The sequence below is a fragment of the Acanthopagrus latus genome, chromosome 13, assembly GCF_904848185.1.
Source record: "Acanthopagrus latus isolate v.2019 chromosome 13, fAcaLat1.1, whole genome shotgun sequence".
Lineage (NCBI taxonomy): Eukaryota > Metazoa > Chordata > Actinopteri > Spariformes > Sparidae > Acanthopagrus > Acanthopagrus latus.
In genome coordinates this window covers 15,070,242-15,098,145 of record NC_051051.1, presented here as the reverse complement: position 1 = coordinate 15,098,145, position 27,904 = coordinate 15,070,242, and the positions used below count along the sequence as shown (strand labels likewise).

Genomic DNA, 27,904 nt, shown 5'->3' with positions numbered 1-27,904 from the left:
CTACATGAGGGTTTCATCGCTTAGCAGCAAGTCACAAAATGTGATTAAAGTGAAGCTCAGTTCCAGTTACACCCGAAAACTCTTTGCTGTCCTTGTTGATTTGATGAAATTAGGAAACAAACAGCTCTTTTTCAAAACTGTGATTGTGCACAACAGTGGTTTGAGCTAAACAGCATCATCATGCCATGTTCACGACCTTAGTTTAGCGTGTTGGCATACTAAAATTTGGTCATTAGTACTAAACACAAGGTCCAGTTGAGGCTGATGGTGCCATCAAGTCTGAAGGTACAAACTAGACTGCCCTTTAACCACCTCATCCCAGCCTTTTGATCATCCTGTAAGTGGGCTAATTGGCCCATTAATTATTTGTCTGTTGTTTCATTATGTAAGATCTGAATGAAAATCTGAGCTCAGGCTGTTAATGCAAAGATTAAAATGGAGCATAGTTGGTTTTTCCCTGTACTTCTGAAAATCAAAGTAATTTTACCTGCCGGTGGCGCTGGAAAAACAAGTCAGAGGGTCACCAAAATGAATATAATTAATCCTGAGGGGAACGTGACTGTGTGTACCGTTTAGCAAACCACTTAATAGCGGTTGAGATATTTCACTCAAAACCACCAACGACCACCTCTATTTTGTCCCAAGATATCTGACAAAAGACAAGCTGCACACTTTTCAAAGAGAAAAGATCGCTTTTATTGAACAGTCGACCCGTCTACCCGAAGCTACGAGTGTTGTTTTAAACTTGAAATTCGTTCCCCTATCATTAAACTAACAGACAAAAAAAAATACTCTTCAACATTCTACCAGTCCATTAAATTAACAAAAAGGCAGTCATGTGAAAGTTGTGATAGCTAGTACGACTATATAGTAAATCAGCCATGGCATGACAGAAAAGAGGCAGAGATAAAGATCATAAAACACAATAGACCCTCCTCCTCTCAACAAACTGTTTTCATGTGTGCCCCGATCTGTCCTTCACACTGAACAGAAGAGATCAGTCACAACGCATGATGAACGCAAACGTAAAATATACACTCCAAACCCTTGAAAAACAATAAAAACATGTAAAACAACTCATATTTACATCAGTTTATCATACACGACACTGCGCCGCCCGTTTTCCTCTGTTACAAAACAACAGTGGAGTCAACGACGCGGGTAAGTGCGACGTTGCGGCCGCCGTTAGCTCAGCTTTCTGAGGAGGTCACCCGAGCAAGATGGTATGAACAGAGATTTCTCCTCGTGGTAGTCGGACTGTCACCACACACACACACACACACACACACGCATCACCACATCTATCTAGTAATAATGCTGAATGAGTGGTCGCCATGTTCTGTTTCTACATTCAAATGTGATCTGGGGTTGAGGTCAGACGAATGTACAAGTTCTGGTTTCACCCGGCCAACGGATTCAGTTCAGGCGCATCGGATTCGTTAGCTGACCCTCCAAGTGACATGATGACATTCGTGACATTCGATTATGTATTCGTGGGGTCATCACTTCCAGGGTGAGCTGACTAACGGTTCAGCGCTCCCTTTTCGTTTCTGATACGTCGGCGGAATCAACTGAAAGTGGCGTCCGAGGTTCTCCGGCCGTGGCAGTGCGCTCCGTTCAGCGGCTGGGGCCTCCATGAGAGTATCTGGCATAACCGTTCTCGGGGTAAAGAGAGAGCTCCTCTGTACTGCTCAGTCCGTTGTCAAGTTCTGGAAAAGAGGACAGAAAAATAGTGATGATGAAAAAATGGACATACTTTGGATAAGCCTGCTAAAATAAACATTTTGAAATACTGCTCAAATCCGGCACCGTCGAGCCAAGACCTCATGCGGAGACGATTATTCAGGCATTTATTTCCGAGCTCACCGCAAGATCAAATGTTTCACTGATGTCTTCACACTGACTACGCATCCAACTCAGTATCCGATTCAAGGTCGTTGTAATTCCATTTTCGCTGCCTATATTAAAAGAGCTGCTGCTGCCACGTAGCACAACTTGGTCTCTGATAAAAGCAGCTAAAGGCCCATTTGTTCAGACATGTGTTTGCTTCATTTGCTTTCTCTGTTTGTGCGCTGCCTCGTTTTTTTTTTTTTTTAAGCCGGCTGTTTGCTTTTATTCCCTGTCGCTCCGTCTGTTTGTTTTTACTTTCTCTGCTTCTTTGTGAAGACATCTGTTCTTGAAAGGTGTAATATAAATAAGCTTATCATTTCTGTGCTTTATTCAGCTGGAAATGATTTAGTTGGATTAGGTTGGTAACAGCTGGTATTTATATGGTACCATCGGATCTGTTTGTCACTGAGGACAGTGAAGTAAATGAGTGCACTATTAAGATTCAAAAAGAAAAAACACCAATTTTAAAATTCTGGCACCCCCAAGTGGTAGTGTCATCAAATCATAAACTCTCTTTTTTTCAGGCTAGGTGTGAAAGTCACAGAATCCATCCCATTAACTACACTTGAGATATTTGCAGATGGTCAAGTGCCCATTTGTGCATGTATGTGTGTGTGTGTGTGTGTTGTGTATTCATGTATGTGCACTGGTGACCAGGGTACAGGTGTGTGCAAGAGGGAAGAAGAGGAGGGGGACAAAAAGTGAAAAGAGAAGAAGAAAAGACTAACGGATGTTTAAAAAAAAAAAGGGTGGGGCATTGAGAAAGAGAGAAAAGAGAAGAGAAGAAGGGTTTCGCAGGGAGTTCGTGTTTATGTTGACAATGTCAAAGATGCAACATTATTATTATTATCGTTATTAAAGGATAACCAGCTGATTGTCCAGTGTTTGTTCATGGAAGATGTGGTTGTAACTGAATCCAGCATGTCATTAACTTCAGCTCCTTCATTTCTGTTGATTATTGTCTATTTTCAAAACCAGCCTCGAGACGCAAAGTTTAAGAAAAAAAATATCATAAGAAAATAAACAAAATGTCTCCATATGTAATCCAAGGATCCAGTAGCTTCCATCGATTTGAGAAGATGTTATTTACACCCTTTCTTAAACCGAAATCTTCACTGTAGCTGGTAAGCCAAAAGCGTTAGCAGTTAGCACGCACCCCCATCAGAATTGGTTCCACGAGGGTGTAAATAACGTATTTTCAAATCAAGTTGCAACGTCAGAGACTTGGATTATGTTATATATATATATATATTATTAATTTCAAAACAAGTCCCCAGAATGCTGCAACACTGCTTTGCTGTGAAGCTCCAGAAACATTTGTGGACTCTGAAACTCCACCTGACTTTGCAATCAGCAAGGGGGTGAGCAGATTCTTTTTTATTTTTTTGGGTGAACCGTTCCTTTAATGCACCTGTTTGCCGTTACAGTCTTCTCTCACTGTTACACATTACTACTGTTCTTTGGACATCCGATCTATTGTAATCAAACTACTTCCACACTGCTGATGTGGCTTTTCCCTTCTGGAACTCACTCCGCCATGGAGCCGGCAGCCATGTTAATCTCTTCCTCTGCTTCTTCTTTTTTTTTTTTTTTTTAGGTTTCATGGCAGCTGGCATTCAAGATGCTGCATTATTACCACCCTCAGGTTTTATTCTCCCTTAGTGCCTATTCACTTTAAAGGCTTCTTTCATTCACTTTCAGCCATGCTTGCTGTTACATTCAAAATGTACACCGGTGTTTTCCTGAAATACATGATACGGCAGCCCCCCCTACACGGTACCCAAAACTGCAAAGGCGCAGTGTATTTGGGGGAACTGGACAAACTTGTCTTTTAAGGACATATTGCAGTATTTCCACCTGGATGTTGCACACACATGCTTTGTCTGTCCAGTTACAAGCCAAACTATTTTTGTTTGCAGGTGTGAATGCGCTCAGAGCTGCACCTGAGAGTATGAGCTTCTCCTTCATGATGTTGACGTCACGGCTGGTCCGATGCGACACGGCGCTCAGCATGATCTGTTCTGGGTTATAGTTCTGCATCCCACTCATCCTCCACCTGGCACAGCACACACAGATACAAACCACAACAGCATTACCGTGTCATCTAACCCAGTAGTTCAGCCGTTGCGCTGCCAGGCTGGGTCTTTAAGATACGGATGCACGTAAGGTAAGACCTACATTCAATGCCATGTCTAAGAGGTAAACAAGAGCAGTGGAAGAAAAAGGAGGGACTTGGCCTTGGGGTGTCAGGCAGGGAAAAAGCACAAGGAGGACAGACAACGAGGCAGAAACAAAGGCCAAGGCAGTCGCAGCAGTTACCTGATCATATGATAGCTGACAGATGCCAGGGGCGGCGGAGGAAGGTTGCATGCAGATCAGGCAGAGCACAGGACAAAGTAAGAATGTCAAAGGAGAAGGAGAGAAAGAGAGGACAGAGAGAGGACACGGCACAGAGGGAAAACACGAAAAACATCCAGAGGACAGCAGACAGAAGGAAAAAAGGGAAAAAGGAGAAGAAAAAAAAAAAAAAAAAAAAAAAACCACAAAGAAAGAAAAGAGCAGAATCAACAGTCAGTGAAGGAGCGGCAGACTGAACGAGGCCAGAGCTCAGCTCAGGTCCAGTCACACTCAGAGGACGGTTTACATTCAGCTTCTTTACATGGGAATGTTAATACATACAGATACGTGTGATAACATTTACATCTGTTTTGACTGAATAATCATAATCAATCAACATAATCATTTAATAATTGAATGTATGTTTTTCACCACTGTGTTTAATAAAGCATGTCCAAGAATTATATTTTTAGGATAACAAGAAATGTGCCACTGTACAGTGAACAAAAGTAAGACTTCATGATTTTTAAAGGGTCAGTTCACCAAATAGAATGATACAAATATTCGGGTTTGGAGACACCCAACTCCGGATTTTCACTGGAGCTAATTTCTGCTAGAAAAATAGTTCAGTTGAAAACAGCTGAATGTTCTGATCTGCGAATCATTCAGTCTAAAAGTGACACTGTTTCAACAAAGACGCTCCGACGTTGAATATAAAATGTGATTTTTCAGTGCTGTATGCAGCACAAATGAAACGGACTTCCCTTCCGTTCCAACCTTTGGGTCTTACAAGCTTTTTTTTTTGTTGGTTTATACTTCATCATGCATTCATTAGCAGTTAAGTACGTACTTAACTATGTATGACAGTTAACTATGCCTTTTTCCGCAACCACATCTAAAGCAGGAACAATGCCTTATTAACATGTTTTAAATTATGGACACTTATAACAAGGACACTTAATATAAAGTGTAACCATGCAATAATCATTTAGAATACCCAAGCTGGGAGAGTAAATGTAGTGAGTCTTAAATGACTGTCTGTGTTGGATACTTCTATGACAGGTGCTTATGCATCACAACTGAGGGCTGCATTTATCAATGTACATCTGTAACTTTCTTAACTTACTTCTGAAAGCAGAAAATCCCTATGACTATGATGAGGGAGAGCAGGTCTGAGGAGATCCAGATGAAGTTGTAAGCGTTCTGGCTCTGCAAGACAAGAAAGAGAGAGAGAGAGAGAAAGAAAGAAAAAGTCGTTTCCAGTCACTGCCAGCGGAGGTCACCATTAACACGCATGTCTCCTGAAGCTAGAACCAGGCTCTGACTAAAGCTAAAGCCTGCTGGACAGCTGCTTTTTTACTTCAGATCTGTGCCCTTGTCTCAATCTGTCCCAGACTCTTTCCCAGGGTCCTGTTGTTCTCTAACGCCACGCTGAGCTGAAGTCTGCCGCTGAGCTCCCTCATATTTCTCCGCGTCCTTGCCCTCGAGTCTTGCTGGGCCCTCGTCAGTCTCTGTCCTCTCTCCTGCTGTCCTCTCGTCTCGCTGTGTGACCTTGTCTGTGAGTGTGTGTGTTTGTGAGTGTGTGTGTTTGTGAGTGTGTGTGTGTGTGTGTGTGTGTGTGTGTGTGTGTGTGTGTGTGTGTGGTGTCAGATGAGAGACAGAGAGGGGAGAGCTGTTTACCATGAGCCAGATGGGGTAAGGCACCTTTCGGAGGACTTGGGGGGCATCAGAGGACACAGAAGGCACCCCGCTACACCACAGAATGGAGTAGAGCCAGGGCTCATTCACTGGGTAGACAGTCACACTCACGTTATTGGCCAGATACTCCCTGGGGGGAAGGAAAAATACATGTCAACACTGGAAAAAAAAAAAAAGGTTCCTTTTCTCTCAGCTCTAAGCTCCCTTTGCTCTCAGCACACACAATATTGTCACTTTCAGTGTTTTATGTATCAGGAATATGGGAGACTGTGAAAAACTGAACCTAAAATATTTAATCTGTGTTCCTGATAGAGGCAAAGTAGTCATAACAGTATGAGTCTGACATTTACCATGTCTTTATTAAGGCCACGAAAACAGAAGAGCTCCAGTTACGTCACAGGAGTGTTTTGGAGTATTTAACTAGTTTTTATCGCTGCCTGGTAAAAGGAGGGGTATGTACACAATACAGCTTTTACACACCCGAGGACTGTCAGGTGCGTAAGAGAAGACCAAGGGCTCAATCATCAGGAAAATCAGGAAAATAAAAACTGTCCACAGTTAATGAAATCCAATCAAAGTAAGGTGGATTTTCTGAATTTTGGACAGGTAAAATTCTTAATAAAGAGTAATAAAGAGGGTCATTTTGTTGTCTAGTATAAAATAAGGATACCAATCAGTGCAGCAGAATCAGAGATATTCCGTTTTTTTTTTTTTTCCTCCATTAATTCCTCTGTCAAAAGCTGGCGCCTACATTACCCACACATCTCATGGTTCAGGCTTTTGTTTTGTGATTTCCTGTTTTATGTTGAAAGCTTACCCTCATATCTCATGTTTTACTTTCCAGTTCCTCTCTTTGTCTGCTTTCCCACCTTTTTTCCTGTGTACATCTGGGCCTCATTAGTTAACTACTGCCTCCGTATTTAAGCCTGTGCTGATCTACCTGCCTTTTGTTGCTTGTATTCCGGATTTGGACTTTTAATATCAGCTTTCACTAAAGCACACTTGCATTTTTTGTGCGACACTTAATATTAATCCAGAATTATGAAGGCGTTGTGCTCCCTCCCATCTCCTTTGTGACATTTCTTTCTTTCCTTGTTGCCGGGCGGTATTTGCTCTTACTGTATGTCTCTGTGGCTGGCCTTGCTGTAGTGGAGGGTCAGGCTTGTTATTCCTCGCTGCCTTATCTCTTCCAACGACAGCTTCTCATTCGCGGCCTGCTGAAGCCCTCGCACCCTCCCTCTGTCCGTGTCGGGGGTCCACGTCACCTGGCACAAACACATATCACGTGGAAAGACCCGGATCAGACAGAATGCAGGATGCGCTTCATATCCAGAGATGTTACACTTTTGTGGCAAAATGGTGCTACTTGTAGAATTTAAAACACGAATACAAATATTACAGTTAACACAGGAGGACACGATGAAGGTTTTTACCATCCTGTGTTATTTTAGTCAATCATACAGTCAGGTTTCATTCTATAACCCATTTCTTTTTGGTGCTTTTTATCCTTGTGCTTTAACTTTTCCTTTTCCTTCGTCTGCACCCAAAAGAAAGGCACCCTCTCACTGTTTTGCTGCCAAAATCAATCCTGTAAATTCCCCACAGTAACTCCATTGAAACACGCTATGTAAAAATCAGTACACCATCTGAAAACACCAGCTGTCAATCGTAGTGACCATACTACAAGCAGCACCTTTAATCTGAGTGATATTGTGGTATTATTACGGAGGGACCTACAGTCCTCACCCTCTTCTGGGAAATCCCCGATTTCTGCACAGCCCACAGTGTGTCCATGAACCAGTTCCGGCTGCGGGGGTGCTCTGGCAGAGGTTTGCGGATGTTGAGCAGCGCGGAGACATTGGCCCTGGACGCCAGGCGCAGCATTTCCGTCAGACTGCAAACCGTCTGGTTGCCAATCCTGCTGCGCTCCCTGGCTGTCAGTGTCTCTACTGTCCAGTAGGGGTCACTCTGGATGCAGAGGAGAGCGGCAGAAAGGCAGGCACTGAGATACAACGTCCACTATGCTCTTATGTAGAGTGGTTTACTGCAACATGAAACTAGATCGAGACTTTTATTATTGCTTTTCTTCACTTCACTAATTACAAATACAGTTTGCTGTCTAAGGATTTCTTTATCTTTAAAATTTTCATTGTTCCACTGCAGTTACATTCCATAACCTAATTTTGCAATATCGGAAAATGTACTGCTTTCTATGGCATAGATGTACTTTAAGCATGTTTTAAAAATGATGGTTTCGGTGCATTTAGGTATGAAATGATATTCTAAAAAAAATTCGAGGAGAAAAATTCAGGGCTCCCGCAGAGCTGCAACATTTTATATTTCCAAATAGCTTTTTGAGCATTTTGAATGATGTGGCATCAGTGAAGAGGGAAAAAAAAAATGCTCTGATGGAATCTGCATTAACGGACCAGGGTGAGCAGAGGTGAAGTGGATTTCCGTACCTCCAAAAACCACTGTCCTGCGTTCAGAGAGCGAATCTCCGTCCAGTTGAAGAGAGAGGCGTCATCGAGCTGCCTGGCGGGGAAGATCTTACTGACGTCCGTGGTTCGTCTCAAGGTGCGGTCGCGCACTAGGAAGGGAACTCCGTCCACACTGGAAGACGCAGAACGGTCGGCAAATGTTTTGACTTCACAACTTCAATTATGATGTGGAATGTACTTTGGGAAAATGAACACAATGATTGTCGTCAACATCAAAAAGCAGAGATGGCTCGAGGGGGAAAATCAACTAAGATGCGCCACCAGGTTGGGTGAAGAAATCCTACAATATTGGTCTGCATCTCTTATTAAATATACATTTTTTCCACCAAAAAGCAATGTATCAGTGAGATCTATGTGGAACTTCAGACTATACTAGATTCACTCAGTATGATACCCAGGATTAAAATGTTCTCAGTGTGTTGTTAAAAACCTGATGGTGACGTCTGCCTCCAGGGAGCTGGCTCCGTGCTGCAGGGCTCGGTTGAAGGACACCAGGGTGTGTTCTGGAGCCAGCTAGAGCAGAGAGGAGACAGACAGGAGGACACTGTCAGTCACGGTGTGTAGACAACACACATCGTGGACGAGTGACAAAAATATAAAAGAGAGAGTTAAAGTACTAAAAGTCCAAATGAAGTACCATGTCTAGTTATTTACCAGGTATCTATTCTTTTCATAGTTAACTATTTAAACCTCCCAATTACAAAAGAGAGAATGACCACAATTACCAACATTAAAGGGATATTCCGGCGTAAATTTAATCCACGGTCTAGCACACCGTGTCATCGAGTAAGACCCCCCCCCCCCCCCGAGAGATCAAGCTTTCCGACCGCTAGCTTATGTAGTTTTAGCAACCTCAGAAAAGAACAATACACTGCACATAGTTCAAGGCATCAAACATCTGCTAGCTTTGCCGGATTTCCATTGAAGCCGTTCCAGCAGCTTGCTCGTTGTGGGGAAGCCCTGATGAGTCAACTACCGAGTGCAGTTAGATAATAACTTATAATAATTGCATTTCCATGGAGTAATAATCATTCGCACATCATAATCACATTTTTTTCCTTGAGCTGCGGAACTCGACTGCACTCGGTAATCGACTCGTCAGGGTTTCCCCACAACGAGCAAGCTGCTGGAGGAGAGTGGTGAGTTGTGTTCTCTTTCCGGCAAAGCTAGCAGACCCTATCTGTACTGTTGCTGAAGTTTGGTGCTGTTCTGAGCATTATTTGTGGCTATGAGTGTATGAGTTTTTTTGATGGCAGTTTCTTAGTGGAGGCATAGACTGCAGTGTACTGTCATCGTGCGGTCATTTCTGAGGTTGCTAAAACTACATAAGCTAGTGGTCGGAAAATCTCTCGAGGAGGGGTGTTACTCGGTGTGACAGTGTGTAAGACCATGGATTAAACTTTATTTTTACGCCGGAATATCCCTTTAAGTCAAAACTGAAGATCAAATTTTTGTTGTTTTACATTAATAATAAAAAAAATGCTATTCTATAGAAAAAGGCGTATATGACTTCCATGAAAACACTATGTGGTAACTACGAAAACAGAGTGAAAACGAAATGAGATTAAAATGGACAAATAGCCAAGTAGCAGAAGCTGGTGAGGCAGCCATGGGAATGATTCACCTTCAGATTTTAATGTTTTCGTAATTATATTTGTTGGCTTGTTGAAAAATAGCCACTTTGACAAACCAGCATCTAAGTTGGTTTGTAATTCCACATGACCAAGCGATCAGCAGCTCAATCCTGTCGCCATGTGGAGAATAAAACTGGATAAACTCCCGCTAAACAGAACTAGCTTAGCATACAGACTGTAAGACTGACCTATAAGACCAACTGGCATAAAATCTTCACCAAACTGACGCTACGTTGAACACACATCTTAACAAGACACACATGAACAGTTTGCCAGAAAACTTCAGTTCCTTTTGTCACAACTTTCCACACATCACTAACTCACACCAACCTTCTGCTTCTCTGTAGGCCTGTATACATTTATCTTGTGTATGTGTTTTATTTGTTTTTTTTGTCTTTAGCCACTTCGGAGTGAACTGCAATACAATTCCAAACTGACACATATACAGAAGAGCTCTAGTTTCCAATAAAATAACCTCCATATTTATAATAACTCATGGCCTATTCTATCATCTGGATGCGAGCGGTCTGTGATTGTGTTTGCAAAATCATGAAAAATAACTGTGACTTCGGGGGACAACAATATCTGAATCGTTTATGTGGTTCTGATTTGGTGTTTTTAGTCATAAAACAGATTCATGGTTCTGTGATTTCTGAGAAGCTCCCAACAGCTGAGGTGCTTTGCAGGGAGATGAGAGACCAGGCATCCCTTGTGATCCGTGTCTTTTGTATGCACTGAAGTGAGCGTCTGTGCCTTTGGAGGGCAGGAGAACACAGCTCTGAACATCCCTGTACATTTGTTTATGGCCAGTCATCTGGAACAGTATTTGCTCGCCCAGCTGTGAGATGGAAGCTCAGGGTGTTGTCGGCTCTCGTGCTTACTGAGCCCGATAACAGTAAGCTCGCGCGCTGCAGCTGAACGCCACACTGCTGTGCGAAATATACTATAGTGCGGAGGCTGCGAATGTACACATGTACCATTTGATCCATCAGTACGGGATGTTGAGGTAACAGAAAATTCTCCAGAATTACGCTCGCGCGCTTGTATCCAGCGGACCAGCAGGAAATGGGCACCTGGCAGGTCTTGGCAGAGGCTACACGTAGCTCTTCCCACGGAGCTGCATCATCTATTTGAACAATTAACTGGATCAGACAGTGAGGTCTGGCAGGGCATCAACTCACCATAGGAGCTCCCCGCCGGCCAATGATGTCTGGTCGAGGTTTGAGGCTGTGGCGGTCCATGACGCAGGGGCAGTTGAACGTGAGCGGCGCCAAGTAGAGAGCAACGAGGACGAGGGCGTAGACCAGCAACACCATGATCTGGAAGTCTGAGCGGTGGAAGGAGGGTTTTGAGAGCCATTTCTTTGACTGTTCGTCTCACTTCATCGACTCATTGTGGGAAATGAGTACAAATAAATTTAAAAAAAAGGAGAAATATTTAGCTTTGTCTGTGTTGGTTTGCAGATTTGATAAACTCCTTCCTATAATAAGCTAATACGGGAAAATTCATACAAACACAAAAAAACACTTGAAAATGAATTGGACACATGTCGTTTAGCACTTGTAAAATACCGCACAAATATAAAAAATATCCACGCGCTGACATGAATAAGTATAACTGAGCTGTTTGATCAGGTGCAGACAACGCCGCGCTCGCACAATCATAAAGAAATGCTCTTCTTCGGTCCTCCCCGCCCTGCGTAAGCCGGAGAAACCTAAATCGCAAATCTGTCCTGGTGATGACATGAACCTTTACCTGAACTACAGGTCAACACTTACTGGATCTCTCCCTGCGAATCACGTATCCAGCTACCAACCAGCTGACAGCTGTGACTGTTGCCAGGGCTCCAATGTGCAGGAAAGGTGCAGTGGCCTGGTGACAGAGCAACACAATATAAAACACCGGTGTTATTAAAATAAAATGTCAACATTTAGATAACAAAGAAAATACGTCAGAAATAGGTACGCAGTGTGATGATAAAAGCCCCTTTAAGTGTGTTGATGGAGAAATAGAAAGATGATTATGTGACAGCTCAGCAACTTCACAACAGCTGAGGCCTGTCCAGTGCTCTCAGAGTCTAGAGGAGAGACTTCAGGAATATGGTACGAGATGTTGCTGATAAGATTTATTCACTTTGAATGCTAAATCGCCTTCAGCACATTTTTTAGACACGATGCCTCGTACTTGCCAAGACACGGTGCAGCAGTTCTTTAACATTTCAAATGTTGTGTCTCTTGTCGTTAATATGTACAAGATGTCAGCTTGGACTGGATTCAAATTACCATAACAACCTAATTGAGATCATTTTTTTGTGTTTGTCTTTTAAATAAGTGTATATCTGGTTACCTTAGCTTAGCATCAAGAGTGAAAACAGGGAAGATAACAGCTTGGGTATATGAGGCAAAAAAAAAAATCTTCTTGGTTGTGTATCTTAAAAAAAAAAAGTCAATTCTGAAATCAGAATCCTACTTGAAATCGATCATTCAGAGGATTCTTCTGAATAAAAGTGGAGAAAGTCATGCTTGGAAACAGAACAACAAAAAAACAAACACGCCGTCGGCCTCGTGTCATTATGACTCTAACCTGCAGTGACACGAACAGGATGTCCCACTCGTCTCTCCATATGTCGTCGACAGTGATAACACCAGAGATGGTGGTGAGCAGCGTAGCCAACACTCCGATCTGTAGAGGCAAAATGGACAATGACAAGGTCAGATTTTGATCACGGCTGTGTGTATGGACCAAATACATGGTAAAAAAAAGAAAAGAAAAAGAAACTGGAGATGTGAATATCAGCACCTTGTGAACCCAGTAGAGGTTCAGCTGCTGGCCCAGGGATATGTGGAAAAGTGCTAAGATCTGAAAAAAAAGCAAGATTCAGTGAGTATCATAACTGAATAAAAATGCAGATTTGTAGACATTTAAGAGTTTGTTACAGACTGTTACCAATAAGAATGTTATGTAGCTGAACCCCACGGTGGTGGAGGCGAGGAGGGGGATCGTCTCATCCTTCCACACTCCGGAGCGGTTGTATACGGACCTGCAGTGTGGAAAGTTAAAGTTTGACCGATCCACCGCTGATACCAAAACACGTCCATTCTTGTCAAAAAAAGGCCTCAGCTATACAGCCTAGTACCACCAAAAGCACTCTACACAACCCTCGGCCACAATGTATCGCAGTCGCGTAGTAAGATAAATGACTCACAAGTTGAACTCGTTGAAATCATTTTGAGCCACCGACCAGAAGTAGGCCCAGAAGAGAAGCAGAAGGAAAGAGCTGCACAAGATGATGAACCATGTACACTCCCACTGCAACGGAAAACACAAAAACAAAAGTTTCCACTGGGACTCCTTCATGCAAAACAGTATACTCTGGAAGAATACAGAGAGTTCACGCCTCAATTCAATACCAGTAAATATGGAGCAAAATATAAAAAAAAGACATAAAAGCATCTATAATCAGCACTTTAATATCAACAGCGAGTCAGATAGAGAAGGCCCAACCATCAAGGGGACCCATGGAGGCCAGCAATAATCATGTAAATATGCTGGATATTAGCAATGACAATCACATTATTATCATGACCATCATGTGTTGTGTATTATCATGACAACAACAGACATTTTATTGTTGGTGCTTTAGTAAAACGCAGCCTGTTTCATGATGAAAACCCTCCTGAAAAAATGAAATGAGGCTTTTTTTTTGAGGTTTTTTTTTTTTTTTTTTTGTGTGTGTCCACTATTGAAAGTGCAGCCGGACCTGAAAAATGTGCTGATCCTCTCCATCACTCTGGCTAATGCTGGAGTGAATTTCCTAGCTATGCAAGGACCTGCAAATGAAATTGCAATACCAGAGAAAAAAGGAAGACAAAAAGTGTGCGTTGCTTGTGTTGATGCTTGGGATGCACGATGTTGATTCTCTTCTAGCCAACCGATAAGAATTTCACATTTTATAATTTCTTTATCTGCTGATAACCTATTGTGTAAATGTTCCATTATTAGGGCCGATCATTGATGTTATATATCGTATATCCCCAGTTGGTATGAATAAAGCATACCTTGGACCTATCAGGGGCCTAGTCATTCCTGTGGGTGGGCCTGCAGATGACTATGTTTAAAGCAAAGGACGGTTTCAGTGTCACACCCCCAGATAATGACTCCACTCTGCAGGTCATGTCAGCTGAATGGTGCTGTAGCGACACTCGGACCATTCATAACAGCAAATATTGGACTTTTATTCAGCAGAGGCCAAATAAATTATAATCTTCCGTAAACGGCCGGATGTGTACATTGGCATCTGTTTGCTCACTCGGTTACAATACCAACTTCATCAGGTGATAACGTGTCGATATCGTGTTCACAGCTTCTTTCTGTTTAAGGGTTTAAAGGGTTTTTTTTTTTTTTTTAAAGGCACAGTATGCAGGATTTGTCGGCTGCTGTTTCTGTGAGACTCTTTCCTCAATTCTATGCCAGCCACCGACCCAAAACATTGGACTCGGGAATGACAGTCAACAGTCAACCAATTTTCTCTCGAAACACTGACGCCCAGGAATGTCCAGAACACAGCAACTAATTGGATTTTCTTTTGGTTTGAGGTTCTGTCGGCGGAAGTATTTTCTTTGCTTAATTGCTCCTCACCCAGTTCTGCTATGTTCTTCTCGTGATGACTTCCTGTTATTCTTCCATAATATCATAAGGACAAAAACAGATGTTTAGAAAAGCATACTGCGTGTATACTGTGGGTGTTACTGGATGTTTTCTCATCAACAGCTTTCCCAGCCTTTCCTGTGGAGTCTTCCGGCTTGACATGTGGGACGAAGGTATAGAGGAGAGCTTGTGCAGCGCTCAAGGACTCTTCCCTTCAGTGGTTAACAGGATTAGGAGCTAATGCCATGTGAGGGGAGGTGTAGAGTATGATAGGCCAGTCAACAGGTCCTGTTGAGCATTGATCAGCTTTGCAGCACGCCATGCTTGGCCTCACCATTTCCAGCGACTTATGTAAGAGGCTGGGAGATAATTAGCGTGCAGGTAAAGAGCAAATGGCTGCACAGAAGAAGCGAGACTTTCAAAAGGTCCCGAACCTTAACCCAACGTTCAGACAGGAATGGAGAGGGTGGGAATACGTGTCCGGGAACTTAAGTAAGAATATATATATATATATTCCTATTTTCCAAGAGACATCTATTCTTAAATTCTCCTCTGCCTATCTATATGCCTCGTCCAGAGACCGCCTGTATGGTAGATTACATGCACAGGTAACACTTTCTGTCACCATAGATGCCATTCTATATTACAATCACAATGACGCGATACTGTACATTTTCCTGAAATTGGGAGGCCAAAAAAGGTCAACGTGCTAGAGAGAAACTGATCATTTTCATCAAATTTGATCCTCCAAACCTTGTATAGACAGCCTTGGTCACACTGCCCTCCATGACACAATCTAGCCAGAGGTATACAAAAAAGTTGGGATGCTGTGTAAGAATGTAAATGAAAGTAGAATGCAATCAGAGACCTTATAAGAGAGGAGACAAACCACTTAAAGCTTTCTGAATAGAGGAGTCTGCAATGTCAGACATGGCGGCTATATGTATAACCTTTGGGGAAAAAATGTGCTTTAAACTTTACTTGGAGTCAGAGTCACAAAACTATTAAAGCCCTCCTGTACCAACGTCTTTGAAACGGGTTGCTGCCATCAGATTGAGCAGATATTTACAAAACTCACTTAAGTTGATGAGGGAAGACATCCAATATATTGTCTTTGTCTTGCTTTCAATTCTGAATATGTTTGATTTTATTACACGTTTCATCTGTTCATCCAGCGTGTGGGAGTTACCTCTCTGTGGCGTTTTCCAACCTCAAGCTAGCCGCCCTCGCTGTGCAGTACAAGTCACTTTCAGGGAAGCTCTGTGATATCTGACACTTCCCCCCCTGAGTGCTACATGGCCTTCAATGGCTCGTCCGTCTTTTGAATTACAGCTGCCGGTACCCAACTTCTGACAGCGCTCATAAATCCTGATCCACAGTATGCGCAGCCTTCACCGTATGACAAACCTCTACCTCCTGGCCTGTTTCAGACAAGGTCAGTGTTGGCTGAACATGGACACTGATAAAGCAAGTGGACATGGCTGGACTCAGGATAGAAAGGGAAAACTGAATGGCTGAGGAATTGTGATGCAGTATATATATTTTTTTCATTACAAGTACATGGTTGCATTTAAATGGACATTTAGAGCAAAGTTGAACGAGAAGTCAACCAATGATATCTAGTGGTTATAAAGTTGATGGGAAGCCCTCTGTGAAGCTATATGTTGCATGTTGAGTGTTTCATATGTCATTTTCTTGTGTGTTCTGGAAAGATAAAGGAAACATGAGGTGCTGATAATCAAAAAGAGCCAGCGTTAACAAGGGGGTTTCATAAAAACATGCATAAAATGATTTTTCAACCAGTTAGAGGCTGCACATCGAGCTCTAAACCAAATAATGAGATGTTAACAAGTGTGTAACACATTCAGTTGTGTTTCTAGCCACCAGGTACATTTCAGTCCAAAACTGACTCTCACCCGAGCTACAATCTTGTGTCGACTAACTCCTTTGAGGAGGATCTGCACACATCCACTATTTTCTTGTGATATGTGTGTAATGTTGTTCTGGGCCAAAACGCCAAGGCCACTTTAAGCATTATGAATATTTAAGTCTGTTATGTTAGCGACAGCAGCTTGATGTCACATATCCCGCCTCTTACCCTGAAAAGCCAATTAAAGCAGTCCTACCAGAAAAAGAATCAGCCAATCCTTCTGTTGCACTGACACATATGCACAACTGAGATTCACAGAAGCTTCAACCAATTTGGTGTGGCTGCAGATGGGACAGCAGGAATTCACAAGATCACCAAGAAAGATGAGGTTATTCAAACACTAGACGTTCAACTCTCGCATCGTGGCACTCTGGACTGAGCTAGTTGGTGGCGTCAAACTTACTTTAAACCTCATGGTAGGCTGGCCTTGTTTGTCCTAAATAGCTGCCCTGGGGGCATTGCCAAGATGGCTACCGAGTCATAAAACTTGCCTAAAAGGCCTTTGGAGAAGCAGAGGTTCAAAGTATTGATGATGTTCAACAAAACACAAAGCCTGGAACCCAAAGCAGCGCTGTGGTTGTTAATAATGCAGTCATCACCAAGTTACACCCGGCATTTAAGAGCATGAATCCTAACCTTTCTTGCTTATGTGCAAGCACTGTGTGTGTGACTACATGCAGCTTTGTAAATGAAGACAGAGAGGGGAAAGAGGCATCTGTGTGCTCGTATTTTCCTCTTGGTCAGCACATCATCAGTGCCAGCCTCACACATTCAGTAAACTGACTAATTTATGGCCGAGCCGCTGGCTCTTTGTGATAAAGAAGACACCCGGCAGCAGTAGCTGTAGCTGCCCAGTGGGCTTCCAACACAGCTGGGTGTCTGGCTCTGCTTTCCACATCCAAACACTGCACTGCTTCTGTTATTGGCTTCACCGTAAAGATCATTTCCCCCCAGTTACTAGGATCTAGTCTGGGGGTTACTTAGGAATTTAATGAAAAAAAAAAAACAAAACAAAATTGGGGTGAACTCATCATACATACAGGGTACACAAGAAGACTGGGATGCCATAATCAAAATTAATGGATGTGTGATGCACTTCAGGTCACTGAAGTGGAGTTTTGTGCTCCCTCTCACAAAGCTTTGACCTGTTTTCTGGCCTTCAGTACCACAGAAAATGGAAAATGGTTCATTTATTACTGAGGCGCGATCAGGTTTCAGTGCAGCCTCAGCAGGATTGTGTTTTCTCATTATAAGCCTCTGATTTTGCTCCGCTGCCCACCACAGAAAGCTGCACGGCCACTCAATCTACTGTCTTTGCCTAAAAGTTTATCTACCAGATCCCTCCATACAACATGGAAATAAAGAAGAGAGTACCGTTTTTAGCCTCTGAGACTGCAACTTAAATTTTCTTACCTATGTGTTGTAACATGACAGAGGACTGAGGCTGAATTGTAAGCCAGGTTACAACTAAGACTGCGTTAGCATTTAGCAGATGCACTCTAAATATGCATGCTGAAGCACCTATGATTAACTTAATGACCATGGTTCTGTAACAGACTATTCTTTCCTTCCTTCATCGGCTACGGTTCAAGTGTTAAGAGTGACGGGGGTGTCAGAAGCATGGGCTTGACCCGGCCTGGCAGTTGTCCAAAACACATTTAACCTCATCATATATATTGTCTTTGAACTGATATCAATTGTGCCTATATAAAAAAAAGGATGAGTAAATGATCACATTCAGTTTCATCTATGTTTCACACAGCATCCCAGGCTCTCTGGAATCAGGATTGTAAAACAGACGTAGAGTTGTGCGTCTTGTAGATTTGGGGCACTTTAAGTCAGGCTAAAACACGACAGTGCAGTTGCAACCCATTACTGTCGCCGAGTAATTACTGAAGAAATGTCATGACCTTTCCCACGAGTGCTGTAGCCATCAGTGATTGATCACAATGTTCTAGCTGCTTGGCCAACAGTGGACCCCCAGCCTTCTGATGGAGGCCATTTAAAACATGTCTGCCAAACACACTAGTGTAACATGGCGCAATGGTTTTAGGATAAGACTGGGTATCAAACCTCAGTGCTGTAAACTAATGAAGAAGTACTGAAAGCTGGAATTGATTGTGCGGTCAGATTCATTGTCTCTCTGTGTCATGGATCAGATATTGATGACTATGTGTGCAGTATATAGGGGTCTCTCGTTTTTTTTTGTATAACAACCACTGCTGATGAAAATCTACCTGAAACTGTATCCACGAGTGAGCAATGTAATAGTAAACAAAAGAATGGCTGGTGAAGGGGGGTGTAAGGGGGTCTCAAATTTTGTCCAAAAAATTAACAAATACAAAAATGTATTGTCACTAATGATCACTAAAACTTTTTTTAAGATCGCCATGTCCAGTCCAAAACATTTATTCACAAATATGTTCTACTTTTTGCCAAGCAGAGCCAGCCAGTCCTTTGCACGTATGCAAATTGGCCATGTGCACCAAACAGAGGAAAGATGTTATGTCGAGAAGTCATACTGAAAATTTCTAGCAAGCGAAAGCTAAACCAGAGTGTATCACTCACAAAAAGGTGGCACTCAGAGATAAAGAGGCACCAGAGGATGATGCTGGTGTAGCTAGCACAGTGGGCCCACTCGCTACCAGAACAGAGGATCCTCACCCACCCAGTGACTCTCCAGAAGAATAACATGAGGTTGAGGCCGAGTGCTCTGAAGATGTAGCGGGTGCTGTTACTGCTGCTAGCACCAGTGACTTGCCAGCAGGTTGGACAACGAATCAGGTGGGCGAATGGAAAGATCGCAACCCTTGGCTCGACATTAAGGCAGGAAAAGTGGGAGTTTAGTGTGTAGGAAAGTAAAAAAGTTGCAACTCTCAGAAAAGGGAGCCCAGATGAAAGAGAAAGTCACCCTCCCAAACACGTTCATTGATATACATACATCTGTCTGATCGCATTTGAACATGTATTATGGGTGGTTATATAATGGCATACGACTTATAACTTTGCCAGATTAGTGTCAATTATTGTCGTGTCTGCATAGTAATGCACAACTTTGCCTTTCCTTGTTATGAAACAACGTGCATCCAAAAAACTTTAGCCAATGCAACCTCATATGTCAGTGTTGCTTTATGGGAACCCCATCGAATATTGACGGGTATTTCACAAGTACACAAGTACACAACTCAACAAAATACATAGAAACTTTGCCAAATGAAGAGTATTTCATTCAGGCTCTTGTACGGTTGCTCATATCTTTTATATTTGAGAACACGTGACTACTTTAAACTGACAATAAACTGCCAAGATACTTCAACATGCATAATAACAACGGCACTACAGTAATACAACAAGGCTCTAATACGACAATTAATGAAAAGTTACTGCTATGTTTTATTAGTATGACAAGCAGGCAATACTGTATATAATTGTATATATCGTATTCCATAATAATCTTTTGCCTTACCCTGGAGCTGTCGTCTTGGGAACGCTGGTAGCGTTTCCAGCGGCAACCATAGATCCCAGTGACAAAGGACACAAAGACCTGCTTCTCATAGACCTGTAAGGGTTGGTGTTTCACCATGCTCCTTCAGCCACAACGCGCCACCAGTCTGTTAACATCCCACACAGGACTGGGAACCCTGGAGAAGATCGCAGTGTTAGTAAACAGGACAAGCTCTTTCAAAATCATAAGCTCAGTCTTTGTACATACAATTACACTTGCCATCAACATGCCACGTCACGTCATGTTGCTGAGGCATATTTTCACTAAACACTGTGAATATGTTGACAGTCCCGGTCCTTGTTAGCTGTGACAACACCTGCGAGAGGAAGTCAACACGCTATTGGACAGTGAGTCATGTCTGGGAAAGACGTAATGACATGGTATGTGCTTTACAGTCACAATCTAAGAACGTATGTCAGTGGAAAAAGGCAGAAAGGCACTGATGGTGGGACAACTAGCTTATGTGTATGGCTTGATCCTTTAACAAAAAAAAAAAAAAAGAACGTGAGTGAAAAGGGAGAGTGAGATGGAGTCAGCGTGTTGCCCTCAAAAAGAAAAGCTTGTTGCCTCGGTGGCAGGTAAAAATGTCTTGGCACAGGACATGTTGTTTCTCATGGCTCTCTAAAATGAAATGGGGCTGTGCTCGTCTCTTTTTTCAGGGTCTTGTGCTGCTCTTGTGGGTTTTTTTTTTGTGTGTTTAAGTATATTAAGTATTTCTATATGAAAAAGCTCACGGACAGCATTATGTCTCGCATAAATTTAGCCTATGTAACTTACACACGTATGTGGTATTTATACGACTTCTAAAAATGAAGCTGGATACTGGGAACAAGCGCCCAGCTCCGGTGACCTTCAGTGCCTTTCTGTTTATAAAACACCTCAATGGCCGTCATGTTTGTTTGTTTTTTTAGCAGCATGGCTCTATGGATGGAAATGGCGTTGCACCACTTTGGTCCGGACTGAAAAACCTCGACGACCTCTGGATGGATCCTTAAGACAATTTTGTACGGACATTTTGCTGCCCAGAGAAGAAATCCTGCTGTCCTTTTCCGCTTTTTGCTTTCACTTTTCATCTGGCCACACCTTTGGGTCAAAGTTTCAATTTGTCCGATGCTTTGGTTTATGACCGAATACCTGTAAAACTGAATCAGCATCAGCGGTGCTTTGTGTTTAGTGCTTATAAGCAAATGCCAGAATGCTAACACACCAAACTCAGATCGTGGAGCCGGTAAACGCAAGACAAACATCAGCACGTTAGCATTGTCACAGTTGAGCATGTTATTACGATCCCCCCCACCCCCACGCTGCCACTGATTGGCTTGCATCTCTTGTTTTTATGTGAGGGAAGCCTTGACGACTTGGTGCTCTTACTTCGTGCTGAATGCATCCAACTAGCTTTCCGACGGGAGATGAATAAATCTGACAGAGATTTCTGAGGTGGTGGTAGTCTGCTGGACAGCCAGCATGGGAGCTGAAACAGCAGACGCTGGGATGTAGTTTCTCTGGTAAACACACCGACCTCTTCAGCTGTGTCTGTGCAGTGCAGTGCAGCGTCTCTGGACTAGTTACAACCACTCGCTCCCAGAACGAAACCACTGTTATCATCGGCGGTGACACCGGATTGGCTCTAGATACATGTGTAAACAACATCCCTGTGGTGATACGACAACATTAAAACGTATGGCAAGCACAAAGAGTCTCACGTATAATGGGATGTCTCGATGGTGAAATGTGTTGCTCTTAATACGGCAGTGACCAAAAACCCTCCACACACGAGCAGGCCACTCCTTTATAATGACTCTGAGGGGCACACTGCTTATAAAAACAGAACCATTTGGTGCTGTGGGTACAAATCTAAATCCTGCCATGTGCCTGGACCAAACCATGAGGATGAGGTTTTTCTAAACGGAGAGGCACTCATCACCTAGACCCAAAACAGAGCACAGCTGAAAAATCGGCTGAAATAAAATGAGTGACATTTTTTTTTTCTTTCTTTTTTTTTTTAACTTATTGATATACAGCAGCAATGAAAAGCAATTTCCTGGACAAATAGAGGTAGATAAGAGCGCGTTTCCTGGTCAACAGTCCGGTAACAAAACAAATTGCTCATTCGTCCTTATCTCTGAACAGATAGATTACAACACGACGGGGGGTCTGGGCTAATGTGTCTGGCCTTTTGTCACTGTTGCCGTGTCACCTCAAATCACCTCAAAGAAAAAAAAAAAAAAAAAAGAAGCAAGCGGTGAAAAGAACTTGTGCTGGCTTGGCTTGACTCGGTTTAACTTGGCACACCGGGGCAGGGATTAGCATTCTGATTACAACAGGGCTACCTACTTGAAGCTGTGTCTTCACCTGATGATGCGCTGGTCTTGTGTAGTGGTCAGTGGAACTTAGTTGCAAGAACCGCAGAGATTAAGAGTAAGAAGTTACAAAATCACTGGGATCTGGATGCAAAGTGACTGTCTCTACGCATTCCTACACCGACATGACCTGAGTATAACAATCCGCGCACGTTTGAGGGCAAGATGGGGTCATCAAGGGTCGGATTCGTGCCGGTCACTTGTGCCTCACATGGGCTGCTCTGTGGTCCTGCACCAGAGAGGGTCCCATCCCCAGCGCAACTAGGCTCGACTCGTGGCATGGCTTGACTCGGCGTGGACAAACCCCATTGGACACGGCAGTGCTTAGAGCTAAATGCTATCCTCAGAATGCTAACATGCTAACAATAATGACTGTGCTAGGCAGGTATAATGTTAACAATGTTTAGCATCTCAGTTTAGCTTGTTTCTGGCCTAATGTTTTTATTAGCACTGCACTCAAAGTATGGCTGAGGATGATTTAAATGTCATCGGTTTTGAAAGGCATTTGGTCAGAAAGCACTGGACAAAAAAAACATTTGACTTTATGATGGAGCTAGAAAGAAAAGTTAAATGTGACTAAATTAGTCTTCATACATATATTGCAAATATCTATAGAACTACAGTGGCGCTCAGTAGACCGCATACCTCTGCCAAGGCCAAATAGTGCCCGTTTAAATTCAAACATACAATATCAAATTAAACATTGTTCAAACCTGCTGGATCCAGGTTTTTACTGGGATCCACATCAAATCCACCACTCGCCACCTAAATACTGTACTAAACACTGGCTTTGCCTCATCAAGATCCATGCATTAATCAAAACGATGCATGTTTATAACCCACGCAATGTTAAAGAAAGTGAGAAAAAAAATCCCACTTGTATGACAAAATCTAACTCATCTACATGCCAAATGGATGATTGTCTTTATGCTCCACAGCCGCACCAAAATACAAAATACAAAAATACACTTTTGTTGGGAATTCTGCCACATGCCCACTAAGGCTTTCCCACAGGACCAGTGCGAATGTGTGTTTAAGAATAGCTTTAAACCAAAATCTATACAACAACCTTTAAAAGGAGGAAAACGGTTATGCGTACACTTTGCAGAACTGCGGCATTTGACTTTTGACTGGCGATTATGTGGTGACTCCCAGGCCCGAGGGAGCCTTCTCCCGGATTAAAGGGGAGCTGGCAGATTCCCGGCATTCACATCCTGACCCCATCCTCAAACAAGGGCCAACTGGAGCTGAAATCACAGAGGCCTTTTCCAGCTAGGTTGGCCTATTGTCTCCCTGTGGCTGTCCGCCGCGGTGCTATCATCAGGGAGCTGTGCTCATCGTAAGGGCAAACTACAGCCACTCAGTCAGGGTTGAGACACTTGCCTGCTCTACTGCTGCACGATTTCAAGCTTATTCACAGTGAACTGGAAATAACTCCACATAAATCACGTCTGGTCCAAAACAGACCGAGAAAGGACGCTGTCACGGGAAGTTCCCCTTCCCGTATTCGACTTTCTTACCGGGGGTTAAAGCTGTGATGGATGTTTTACATGGAGCGAGGATGTCCAAAGAACAATCCAATGCTTGTTGCGACGCAAAATATCATAAAAGCGATGGAAAAAACGACACGCAAAATATCCCAGGTTTCCATCAACACTTTGACAGGAGAAAAGGTTAATCTGCTAATGACAACGTGTGCGGCAATAACTGCCTTCGCCTTCGAAGGAACGCCTCCAACACAAGTTCTATTTACAGTGCAACCACTGTGGGAAACCGCACGCAGACGGCTCTGTGAACAGCAGACACAAAATTGCTGCTGAACATACACATCAGCTGTAGCAGCGTGCTCCTGGCCGCGTTCTCTGTTAGAAGTTCAGTGTGTTGTATGAAGTTTGCTGCGTGAGTCAGCGGGTTTGCCGCTTTAATGATGCACATACAGTAGCCGGAAGTGTGCAGCTGATTGGGCTCTCAGGTCTAATGGGGCTATTCATTTTTAATGTATTTTCTATTATCTCTTCTTCTCCTGAACCTGCCGAGTACCTGACAGGACCGCGCCTCTCTCCTCACTGTCTCCCCCCCCGTCTCCCACAGATAACCTGGTTAATGGTGACACCCCACCGAGGCTGCAGCCCACTCGCTGTGTCAGCATTGGGAGCAGAGTTAGAATTATGCACTCCATGAATAATAATACAGTAATCCACTAAGTCTCAGCCAACCAACTGCCACAGAGCCCCCGCCATGTCGGTCTATTATTAGCCTTTTATCTCGGTCACTGTCGCCTCTTTCCAGGCTTCCATCGTTTCACTCCTTCATGAAATTTATATATGCATGCATTAATAGTATCCTTAATCTTTCAGTGGATTTAGCCCAAAAATAGAGTTTCCATTAGTGCCACGCGCTCATTATCCACACACGGGGAGGAGTGTGAGGGCAGGGACTGGAGACAAAGCTGCCGCTGAAGCCGCTCGCTTTAGTTCAGTAAGTGCTTCATCACTCGGCGCTGACCCGCATCCATCAGGTGGTCAGAGGACACGAGCGTCTGCTTCTCACGCCGAGGCCCTGCACAAGCAACACCTGCCAGTTCAACCTCTGATTTGTCAAAGAAACTAAAACTGAGCCATAAAAGAAGTGGTGTCGCAGAAAGCCAGCAGACACAGACACAGATACGGATAGGAAAACTGGTAGGTGGATACTGTACATCGTCTACTAATCAGAGGTGGGAGGACTAATGACTAAGACTATTAAAGCTTGATTTGCAAAGATGCTGGATAGAATATCGATGCATAAGCTATCGCGATACAAGACACTATACGATCTTAGATTCTGGATATCGTTATAAGATGATATATGACACAAGCGTTGTGTTTTCCTGGTTTTAAAGGCTGCATTGTACAGTGATGCCATTTACTGAACTTCCAGGACTGTTGTAATTGTCTTTACCAACTTCATCATTACACCCATTATTACCGATGATTATTATCACAAAAATCTCACTGCATCGATGTTTTGTGAAAGTACTGTACATATAGTCATCCCCACAAATATTGTCGCAATGTGGATTATAATGTGTTTGGTAAAACATGTCGTGATATTTGACTTTGTGACTTTGTTACTGCTACACGTAAATAAATCAGCCTTTATAAGCTTTATATTATATGAAACTATGTATATAAGATGATATGCATTTTCAAGGCGCAAATGAATGCTTTCAGCCGGAGTCTGACCACAGAAACTCAACATGTCAGTGCTTCCCATGTCAGAGAAATGGTGTCCACAGTCCCCCGATTGGAGGACCTTGGGGTTTTTAACCCTAACCCTAACCCTAGGAAATTGGCTTGGGGCTTAAAGGGTTATTAATACTTATACTTATTACTTTACACAACTGTCAATCAACCATCAAGAGAAAAAACACAGCAACACTTTACATGTGCCCTTATGGAGAAAGCAGGGTGATATTACACAGTCACAATGCTGTGCTGACATTGGCCATAACAATCATTTCAATTTATGACAAATGGTCCTCAGAACATCTGATTGAAAAAAATCCATATAAAGCATTAAAAAAAAAATCAAAACAGAAAAACAGTCAATGAGCACAGACCACTCAGCTCAATCCCACAAGCTCTCACAAAACAAAACAAACACAACACAGCCAAGTGACAGCTCCTCAGATTATATGAAGATAATCCGATGATAGTGCGCGCACACACACACACACACACACACACACACACACGCTCTCAAACATATACTTTACCTCCACGACAGCCTTTGTATCCCGGACCGCGTTGAGGGGGTCAGTAGCTCTCTGTTATTCACTTATTTCCACGCGCGTCGACATAATGTCCTCTCTTCACAGTTGGACCGCAGTTCGGATTCATTCAAGACTTTAAAGTAACTTCCAGCGGCCGTGCGGGACACATCAGCCTCCTCTGAACAGCGCCGAGCAACAGCCGACAGGTTCAACGCAACAAGTCGAACAGCTTTTTTTCTTTTTTCTTTTTTTTTTCTTTTTTTCTTAAAAGAATCAAATATTTGGTGTAAATGACAGGATAGCTGCTCCTGGAACAGACGAACCTTCGGCGTTCATACAAGAGTTAAAAAGTGTAATCCGTCCGACACGGTGTGGGTGGAGCTGTGCAGCACGCTGCAAAGAATGTCACGCGGGCTCAGTTTTTACAGCAGCCACAGCGCGGAGCGGTGCGCTGAAAATGGACACTTTTTACAGTGTGTACGAAGTGCGGTCAGAGGTAAATGGACCTGAGCAGTGAGCAGCGGCACTGCGGGGATGGACAGCTTTCATAACTTATTCTGTTGTGTCATGATTCGCTTCACTCTCGCAAAAACAGTAACACGTCGTCTAGCCATTTACACGGTAGCTGATATTTAACGTTAATAACCAATCACGTGTTTTATAAATCATTAATTAGGCAGTGTTTTAATCACGACGGATCAATCCCGATATTTACACGTTCTGTTCTACGGACGTGAACACCTCACGAGATGCTAACAAGTGGCTAACTGACACTAAACTGTCACGGACATTAGACGTCATCACATTTTAACTGGAAGCATTAGTGAGCAATTAATGAATTATTACTGACAGCTTGTGTTCATAAATCCTTCATTTCATATTCCGTCATTTCAATTTGTGACTCAATGTGGTGGCCTTTTTCATTTACAAACCGTCAAATGGGTAGTAATGTGAAGAAATTGCAAGTAAAAGACACAAATAGAACCAGTGACATCAGTTGCTGTAAAGTATTGCATAATTAAGATTAAAGAATTACTGCATCCTGAAGATGGAAATGGATATGAGTGTGTTCACTTTCCACTTTCCAGGCAGAGTGGGAAGGTAATGACTGTGACAACTGTTGGTTACCGGGCGGGCAGGCCATAGGCTTAATCTACCCGCATGTTCCCAAGCATCAGATCAAATCAGTTTTATTTCCGTAGCCCAGAATGACAGAATCATGTTGCCTCAATGTGGTGTACAATCCGAACAGAGAGCAAGACCCTCTGTCCTCTCAATTCAAGACAGAATGCACACCACACTTAACAGGCAGTATCCATGTGAAATGATCCAACCACGTTCAAAAGATTTTGAAGACTCACTTCTTGACACAATGTACAGTTCACGTTCATCACTGCAAATATGCGGAGCGTCAAAGGGCGGTTTCACTCCTTACTGCAGGTCTGATTCTTACCCCATAAATTTGGCATCGCAGATATTAAAATTTCATACGCATAAGACGGCTGAAACAGAGGAGATGAATGTAGAGAGGAGGAGAGGAGAGGCGAATAGATGTAATGAGAGGTTGTCTGAAGACTTGGACATCTTTATCCGGCCTGTTTGTACCATTTCGAAGACACTGTCGGACGTGATGGCCAGTGAGGATAAG

The 27,904-nt window shown here is 43.0% G+C and overlaps 1 protein-coding gene and 1 long non-coding RNA gene across 5 annotated transcripts; one reads left to right on the top strand and one right to left on the bottom strand.

Moving 5' to 3' along the window:
• Positions 1–1,572: 1,572 nt before the first annotated feature.
• gdpd5a (glycerophosphodiester phosphodiesterase domain containing 5a) lies at positions 1,573–26,621 on the bottom strand. 3 transcript variants are annotated; one of them, XM_037120576.1, is made up of 16 exons: positions 26,260–26,621; positions 20,104–20,278; positions 13,266–13,369; positions 13,007–13,100; positions 12,860–12,919; positions 12,644–12,742; positions 11,839–11,932; positions 11,242–11,387; positions 8,857–8,939; positions 8,388–8,538; positions 7,663–7,893; positions 7,045–7,190; positions 5,908–6,055; positions 5,354–5,436; positions 3,834–3,946; positions 1,573–1,709 (listed from the first exon to the last, which is right to left on the bottom strand). In XM_037120576.1, the coding sequence occupies exons 2-16, from the start codon at positions 20,218–20,220 to the stop codon at positions 1,618–1,620; spliced, it is 1,761 nt and encodes a 586-aa protein (XP_036976471.1). In that variant the 5' UTR covers positions 20,221–20,278; positions 26,260–26,621; the 3' UTR covers positions 1,573–1,617. The 3 variants fall into 3 exon arrangements, with proteins under 3 accessions (XP_036976471.1, XP_036976472.1, XP_036976473.1); XM_037120577.1 differs by having other exon boundaries at positions 7,672–7,893; XM_037120578.1 differs by lacking the exons at positions 13,007–13,100; positions 13,266–13,369.
• LOC119031836 lies at positions 20,166–21,298 on the top strand. Of its 2 annotated transcripts, none has more exons than XR_005078711.1 (3): positions 20,166–20,295; positions 20,431–20,522; positions 21,057–21,298. It is a non-coding gene; the product is annotated as an uncharacterized LOC119031836 (long non-coding RNA). The 2 variants fall into 2 exon arrangements; XR_005078710.1 differs by having other exon boundaries at positions 21,054–21,298.
• Positions 26,622–27,904: the final 1,283 nt, after the last annotated feature.

Bases quoted from the DNA above. Each gene is read 5' to 3' on its own strand.
- gdpd5a (XM_037120576.1), bottom strand. From the start codon at position 20,220: ATGGTGAAACACCAACCCTTACAGGTCTATGAGAAGCAGGTCTTTGTG. The intron at 13,370-20,103 runs GTAAGGCAAAAG...TTTCCGTTGCAG, and splicing joins CCCAAGACGACAGCTCCAGG to TGGGAGTGTACATGGTTCAT. The intron at 5,437-5,907 runs GTAAACAGCTCT...CTTGTCTTGCAG, and splicing joins CTTACCCCATCTGGCTCATG to AGCCAGAACGCTTACAACTT.